Raw genomic sequence first — 8,995 nt, 5'->3', positions numbered from 1 at the left:
TAGGAGAATAGTACGTGATAGTAACTATCTGTTTCACTGGGCGTTGTAGGTGATGATGGTGATTAGAAAAGGTCGTCTCAAAGTTTTATATATTTTTCAGGTGTGTTCTTTAATGAATTAAATTTACTTTGATTTTCTTAAGGTACTTTGAGCTGTACCGCTGAGTATCCTAGAAAATACCTACAGTACAGTACCTTTATTTCTACGGTTTGTTAAGGTGAATTACTTGCCCTTAGAAATATAACTGAGTATACAATTTACACTGGAATTGTGGTTTTGATGCTACGTGAGCATCTTCTGTGGTGGTGGTGGTGGTGATGCAGGTGATGAAGATGGTGATGATGATGCTGATGATGATGATGGTGTTCACTGTAAAGCCCCGTTTGTATCAATTATGGTGAATGGATTAGAGGTGAGAAGTGGAGTGAAAACCGCGCGAGAGACGAGCCGCCTGCTCCTTCACGGATCCCACCCGGAGATAGCTTACATAGACGACGGGAGCGTACCCGTGGGCGTACTAGGCGGGGTGGGCGCAGTCCTTGAGAACATGGCCAACATCGAAGACGAATCGTCCCCTCCGGCCGCCGTGGTCCCTCACGGGGGGACCAATAACAACAACAACGCTGGAGGAGGAGGAGGAGGAGGAGAAGTTGGAGGGGGAGGTCCAGAAGTGGGTGGAGGAGGAGGAGGAGGAGGAGGAGGAGGGGAAGGTGGTGGAGGAGGAGTAGTATTGCAAAACGGAAGAGTTGTTTTCCATCTGGGAACTCCCCCCACCCCTCCCAACCAGAACCTGCCCCTCAGCCCACCTCAGATCTTCATCGAGGGACCAACGGATTCCGGGATGACCCCCGAAACGGTGGACAGGTTCCGAGTGCAACACTGTGCCACTCCGACGCAGAATGCCGGTAAGGAACTGTGGAACAGTTTCAGTGTAAAAGTTAAAGAGGCGCTTTTTGGCTCATAAGTAACTGTATGTTGACTCCGGGTTTTTAGTGAGGTTATTCCTGTACTAGATATAATTATCACATGCATATGTTCAAACATCAATGCTATCATGATGTGATGTTGAGCATAAAACGACACTTTAATATTTAGTTTGCTTACATTACGTATCATACGATTTTTGTTACACATACATCGGAATAGTCAGCTGTTGATGTAACGGTAAAAACAACTGAATTGACCATTTACATGTATTAGATGTTATAAAAATTGTTAAGGACACTCCCATGCTTTTAACCAATCAAGATTGATTCTAACATTTGTGTGCTTCTAACTCTTATGAATATTGACTTTGGTAATACTTATAATTCCTTAAGAGGTTGATTGCAACGTCAACAACTTTTAAATTCCCACAAAGGTTGTTCGGAACATTGAAATGCTTCTCATTTTCATAAGTGTATTTGGACATTTACCTATTTCTCATTTGATATTGACTTCCTATGAAGAGATGATTTCGACACTTTGTTGCTTTTAAATCTTATCCTCGATTATATAATTTTTCCGGACACTGAAGAATCATAATCACCTTGATAATCACCATTGACGATACCTTATCTTCTTTTTTCTTTCAGGTAAGTGTTGTATCACGGAGGATGGTGGATGCCGTACTGGGTACGTTGTTGACGGGTATGTAAAATTTTGGAAAGTTTCGTCAGGTAAAAGAAATGGAATAGGGACGTTCTTTTTTCGAATATCAGTCATAGGAAATTCTTCCGCCCTTAATTTTAATTTTTTTTTTATCTTATTTACTGTCATTTTTACCAGAAAATATCAAAGTATAGAATGTCAGTTATAATGACTCTTCCATCGTCGAAGAAATAGTTACCACTTATGTTTATTTATTTATTTTTTGTTATCATCACAGAAATAAATAACGTTATGCTTTGTTAGAGAGGAAACGAGTCCCCGCCATTCTTGTATCAGGGAAAGAAGATATTGATCGTTATTCTTGCATACAGAGAGGCAACTATTTACTACCATTCTTCAAGACGCCTTTCTCTATTCCTTTGTGCGACGACGCTCTTGTAAAATGCCCAGCTTCCTGCAATGTTGTTTATGCTGAATGTGGAATCCTGAAGAAATTGCATTTGCCTGCGAATAGGAGGTTGGCATGCAGGCTGCAAAGCGAGTCTGATGTGTTTGCTGCGCCGTGCGTGGACTCTCTCTCTCTCTCTCTCTCTCTCTCTCTCTCTCTCTCTCTCTCTCTCTCTGTGTGAATATGGATGCGTTTTGGTTCTATAGGGGGACGTGTCCTGTCATATGATATTATAGCTGTTTGCAAATTTAAAACTCTCTCTCTCTCTCTCTCTCTCTCTCTCTCTCTCTCTCTCTCTCTCTCTCTCAATATAAATGTGCTGTGATTCTATATAGACATGTCATATGATTTTACATCTATCTGCAAATTTAAATTCTCTCTCTCTCTCTCTCTCTCTTCTCTCTCTCTCTCTCTCTCTCTCTCTCACACACCGGTTTTCTAGGGAGATATATCCTATAGCAGGTACTGGTTGTGACTGTGATGTAACTATTTTCAAGTTTATCCTCTCTCTCTCTCTCTCTCTCTCTCTCTCTCTCTCTCTCTCTCTCTCTCATGCAGGTAGGTGTGTCTTTGTCAGAAAAATGCCTACGCAGATTAGGACAGCGATAACATATAGATTAATGATGGTTATTTTTATGTGACCAACTCCGAGCTTGCCAGGTTCGAGGCATTCTGTTTTTCTCTACTGTCAGAGTTGGATCCAGATTTACCTGACAGTTATAGCCGATAGGGACTTCTTTGCTGCTATTTGTGGACACGGGGGACACCGGATTTGAATATGGTACACGCGAAAGACTGTGCAAAATCATATTCAGCATCCCCCACAATCTCTCTCTCTCTCTCTCTCTCACTCTCTCTCTCTCTCTCTCTCTCTCTCTCTCTCTCTCTCTCTCTCAGTTTAAATGTTCTTGGTTCTGTAGAGAAACGTGTCTTGTCATATGATTTTACAGCTATTTGTAATTTTTAATTCTCTCTCTCTCTCTCTCTCTCTCTCTCTCTCTCTCTCTCTCTCTCTCTCTCTCTCTCTCTCTCAGTACAGTACAAATGTTTTTTTATTCTATAGAGAGAGATTTCTTGTTATATGATTTTACCGCTGTTTGCAAGTTTAAATTCTCTCTCTCTCTCTCTCTCTCTCTCTCTCTCTCTCTCTCTCTCTCTCTCTCTCTCTCTCTCTCAGTATAAATGATTTTTGAATCTATTGAGAGACATTTCTTGTTATATGATTTTACAACTGTTTGCAAATTTTAACTCTCTTCTCTCTCTCTCTCTCTCTCTCTCTCTCTCTCTCTCTCTCTCTCTCTCTCATGAGGTGGCATGTATAACCTTATAGGACCAGTCACGCGCTCATTACTGATATTTGTGGATCGCTTCATGAAATAAAAAGATACATATGTATGAATGTTCGAATTTATCGATGAAATAACGGGATTATTCTACATATATTATAAACTTTACCCCTGCGGCCAGGGTGTGTGTGAGTGTATGTAAACTTTGTGTGAGTGGTATATAGCTAGATTATGTATATGTATATATATATATATATATGACTATTTTTCACATCACCGTGCTTCATATACAATCAGAAAGCTACAAACGTCCTTTAATATCCAATTCCACTACCTCGAAATAACATATTTTCATATATGTTACAGAAGGGAATTTTTAGTTGATAATAAGTCCACCGTCCCGTGGGGTCGAACCACCTACGGACGAGGAATCAGGACTACAGACACACTAACGCAGTCGGTCGGTAGAGGAGAATTGGATACCAAAGGACGTTTGTAGCTTTGATTAATAGCTCCTCTTCTCTTCTTTCTCTTTCTTCTCTCTTCTCTCTCTCTCTATATATATATATATATATATATATATATATATATATATATATATATATATATATATATATATATATATATATATATATGAGAGAGAGAGAGAGAGAGAGAGAGAGAGAGAGAGAGAGTTATTTGTTCTTTTCATTATCCAAAACCAAACGTGTGTATAGCTGATTTATATGGAGAGAGAGAGAGAGAGAGAGAGAGAGAGAGAGAGAGAGAGAGAGAGAGAGAGAGAGAGAGAGAGACTATTTGTTCCTTTCATTATCCAAAACCAACGTGTGTATATAGCTAGATTATATGGAGAGAGAGAGAGAGAGAGAGAGAGAGAGAGAGAGAGAGAGAGAGAGAGAGAGAGAGAGAGAGACTATTTGTCCTTTCATTATCCAAAACCAACGTGTGTATATAGCAAGATTATATGGAGAGAGAGAGAGAGAGAGAGAGAGAGAGAGAGAGAGAGAGAGAGAGAGAGAGAGAGAGAGGAGAGGGAGGCTATTTGTTCCTTTCATTATCCAAAACCAACGTGTGTATATAGCTAGATTATATGGAGAGAGAGAGAGAGAGAGAGAGAGAGAGAGAGAGAGAGAGAGAGAGAGAGAGAGAGAGGAGAGAGAGGAGAGAGAGAGAGAGAGACTATTTGTTCCTTTCATTATCCAAAACCAACAAAAATGTATATAGGCTAGATTATATGGAGAGAGAGAGAGAGAGAGAGAGAGAGAGAGAGAGGCTTTTTGTCCCTTCATTATCCAAAACCAACGTGTGTATATAGCTAGATTATGTGGAGTGAGAGAGAGAGAGAGAGAGAGAGACGAGCTATTTGTCCCCTTCATTATCCAAAACCAACGTTTGCATATAGCTAGATTATATGGAGAGAGAGAGAGAGAGAGAGAGAGAGAGAGAGAGAGAGAGAGAGAGAGAGAGAGAGAGAGGCTATTTGTCCCCTTCATTATTCAAAACCAACGTTTGTATATTATGCCACAAGAGCCTTGTACCGACACGCGGGGCGAGAGAATAATTTTCCCCCTTTTTATCGTAAGCCTAAAATATTAAGCACGATGTTTTACTAATGACCTTCGCACAATCAAATGCGCGCGCGCGCGCACACCCTTACTCGACAAGGTGAAAGGGAATCATTTTCTTTTCATTTTGTGGAGCTAACTTTGTAGAGTTTACATTTCACCGAAGTTTTCCCCAAACAGAGAGAGAGAGAGAGAGAGAGAGAGAGAGAGAGAGAGAGAGAGAGATTGACTAATACGAATCTTTTATTTACTTGTTATGAAGAAGAGGAGATAGGACATAAAAATAGATAAAACAGTGTGATGTGTACACTACTACTCACGCTAGCTCAGCATACGCTTGCGTAACCCGTTGCTGAAATTGAAGTCTTAGAAACTGTCTCCCTTGTACTGCTGAAATCTTTTAACTACTTTTTTTTTTATTTTTATCTCTGGTCAAGGTCAGAATGACCTATTAGAAAGGATTATCATGTCCCTTTTTTCATTTACAGAAAATTATATTTAGAAGGCTAGTTACGTTAGTCGTAGAATATTATATAAATAAATAAATAGATAAATATATATATATATATATATATATATATATATATATATATATATATATATATATATATATATATATATATATATATATACATATATACAGTATAAATATATATATATATATATATATATATATATATATATATTTTATATATATATATATACAGTATAAATATATATATATAAATATATATTCTATATATATATTTGTATATGTATATATATTATATATATATATACAGTATATATATATGTATATATTCAAATTCAAAGACCAGTAGGATAGGCAACCTAATATCTTTTTGTAGCCCAGTCCAGAGGAAAACAGATTAAAGAGATAAACTGAGCGTAACCACCAAGGGAACGATTGACTTTCAGCTACTTGAAGGAGGAAAATTTAGATGAATGAGAAACACAGGGGCAGAAAAAGAGTTCCGGAGCTTGGGGAGCAGAAGGAAAGAGTACACAACCGAATGGGGTCATTCGTTTTCCACAGAGATCATAATCAAACCTGCAGTACTCATGGTCTTATCAGAAATGTACAAGTTGAATATTCATCATTTTTTTTTAATTGCAGTCAATTCTCATTTTGCTTTATCTGATCGTTGCTCAGATTAACGATAACAGAATGATAATTGTGATAGTGTTATCATAGAGGTAAGAGCTCAGGAAATGTCAGCGATAAGCTCTCTCTCTCTCTCTCTCTCTCTCTCTCTCTCTCTCTCTCTCTCTCTCTTTGTGGGTGTGTGGTCATTCTCTATTGTGTCAGTTTTGTAACTTGCATCAAGGTTATTTCATGTGGAAATGAAAGCTGAGTATTTCAAAATAAATGTCTATGAATTTAAAGAAACCCACCTGGATTCAATCATCAAACATACCAAATTGCAGCCATCTAGCCTCAATAGATTTTATTTTATTTAATGTTAAAGTTAGCCATGATCGTACGTCTGGAACCGCTGCAGGTGCCAGCAACACAGGCCACCAGTGGGCCGTGGCTGAAAGTTTCATGGGCCGCGGCTGAGAGTTTCATGGGCCGTGGCTTAGAGTTTCATACAGCATTATACGCTGTACAGAAAACTCGATTGCCCCGAAGAAACTTCGGCGCATTTTTTACCTGTTTACTCTTTATTTTCATTTTTGTTGGTGAATTTTACATTATGTATCGCTCTTTATGCTGCCAGTGTTGCGCGGACTTTACTTGTAACTACTTCAGTTATAATCCCTTTTGTTTACCAGTCAAAATATTCCAGTTAATCTAATTCATTCATGTTCCAGACATAATCAACATTCTGTCAGGATTAATTCATTCTAATTTGGTTTGTTTTAATCACATTACTCTTGTTGCCTGTCAGATTCATTTGCATATTTTTTATGAAACTTACTGTGAACAGAAAAATTTTACTGTAGAGAATACCCGTCTGAGGCTTCTACGGCCATCTGTAAGTGTTATCGAATTGTATGTGCGCTGGTTAGTTATGCTACAATCACACGTTTTATGTATTTATGTATGTATGCTAGTATGCATGGACAGTAATTGTATATTATTCATTATATATATTATTTAAGGACCCAGAGCTTGACTTGATGCTAGTGAACATTTGCTTTTATGGAACAGAAGTTGTGCTAAAAAAAATTGACTTTTAAACTTCTATTACTTAAGGAACAGAAGCCTTATAGAGATACTTAAATATTTAATATTTTAAAATACACGGTTAAGTCTTAGTGTTGAATGTACTCTGCACCCTTGTGAATCCATCTTTTATACTGTATTATTTTTTCTCCTGAAAGTATATGCCACTGCTTCATTTGTTTACATAAGCAGACACATCTTGATACAGAAAGATTGACATATATCAATTCACTTCCTTTCTTAAAGCGTTTTATTTCCATTTGTCTGTGAAATTTTTATACAGCTACCAACAGATATCCCTCAAATATTATCAGATCCCTCTTTCCCGTTATTTCTCTCTCTCTCTCTCTCTCTCTCTCTCTCTCTCTCTCTCTCTCTCTCTCTCTCTCTCTCTCTCTCTCTCTTCGGAGGACGTGGATAATTTCCTACTGTCACCCCATTCCGGTTTCTCATCCTGGTACTCTGTTCCAGTTTCCCATTCCAGTATTCTTTTCCCTGTTTCTACCTACTGTATTCTCCTTTGTTTCCCATTTCGATGTTTTATTGTGGTTTGCCATTCCGGCATTCTGTACTGTTCTCTCTTTGGGTATTTTGCAAGGGTTTAACAAGAGTTTTGTATTGTGGCATGTCTCCTTGTTTCCCATTATTGAATTATGCTCGGATTTCCCATCGCTATATTTTGCTCCGGTTTCCCATCCCTGTATTTTACTCAGGTTTCCCATCTCTATACCCTGTCAAGGTTTCCCATAGGAATATTTTATTCCAGGTTCCCATTCCAGCGTTCTGGACTGGTTTTCCATTCTTGGTGTTCCATCCAAGTGTCCCATTGCGGTTTCTCATCTCACTATTTTATGCTGGTGCCTCATCTTCGGAGATGGAGGTAGTATTGCCCTATGCCACTCTCTCTCTCTCTCTCTCTCTCTCTCTCTCTCTCTCTCTCTCTCTCTCTCTCTCTCTCTCTCTCTTGAGCATACGCACATTATATCTCTCATGCATTACAATCTCCACCTCTTATACTCAAAATAAGCACTAAACATACACGGTCTCTCCCCCTCTATCTCACATACAAATGTACCTCTCTCTCTCTCTCTCTCTCTCTCTCTCTCTCTCTCTCTCTCTCTCTCTCTACATTACAATATCTTCATATACGCAAAAAAGCACTAAACATACACGATCTCTCCCTCTAATTCACTCACAAATGTACCTTTCTCTCTCTCTCTCTCTCTCTCTCTCTCTCTCTCTCTCTCTCTCTCTCCCGTGTGATGATGAATTCAGTAACTTCGGTAACGTCGTTAAATAATTTGTGAGCAACGTCGAGGGAATCACGCTTCCACCCTGTTTCAGGAGGGATTATTTGGCAGGCGTTGGTGGAAGGGGCTGAGATTACTCTGTGCATGGACTGTGTAGGAGGACTATTTCTTAGTAAGGTACTCTTTGTGTCTACTGTGTAGGAGGACTCTTACTTCGTAAGGTACCCTGTGTATGGACTGTGTAGGAAGACTCTTGCTTAGTAAGGTACTCTGCCAATGTACTGTGTAGGAGGACTATTGCATAGTAAGATAATCTGTGTATGTGCTGTGTAGGAGGACTATTGCTTAGTAAGGTAATATTTAGCTCCACAGTTAAAACAAATAAAACAAAAGAACGGCGCAAATGCAGCAAGATGAACACTTTGGGAACGCAGAGAAAGGTTGGAAATGCCGGAATGAAATGACGTCATATTTTTTTTTTGCTGAGTAGGTAATAAGTCATGAAGATAAGGTCTAGAGTATAAAAGAAAATAGAAAACTAATTTCTTTAAAGCGCTAGGATATAAATAGTGAATAATGATTATAACATCTGCAAAGTTAATAAGAGAGAGAGAGAGAGAGAGAGAGAGAGAGAGAGAGAGAGAGAGAGAGAGAGAGAGAGAGAGAGAGAGAGAATGTTTATACAA

The 8,995-nt window shown here is 38.6% G+C and overlaps 1 protein-coding gene across 1 annotated transcript in view; it reads left to right on the top strand.

Moving 5' to 3' along the window:
• The first annotated feature begins 281 nt into the window (after positions 1-281).
• The window catches only part of kcc (solute carrier family 12 member kcc), a 153,478-nt gene continuing 144,764 nt past the window's right edge, over positions 282-8,995 (top strand). Inside the window, exon 1 of the mRNA XM_067117638.1 lies at positions 282-905. Within this exon, the coding sequence (XP_066973739.1) occupies positions 395-905 (511 nt within the window). The 5' untranslated portion in view covers positions 282-394. The remainder of the gene's footprint in view (positions 906-8,995) is intronic.

Source organism: Macrobrachium rosenbergii, chromosome 15 (assembly GCF_040412425.1).
Source record: "Macrobrachium rosenbergii isolate ZJJX-2024 chromosome 15, ASM4041242v1, whole genome shotgun sequence".
In the NCBI taxonomy this organism is placed as follows: Eukaryota; Metazoa; Arthropoda; class Malacostraca; order Decapoda; family Palaemonidae; genus Macrobrachium; species Macrobrachium rosenbergii.
This window is presented reverse-complemented; position numbering and strand designations above follow the sequence as displayed.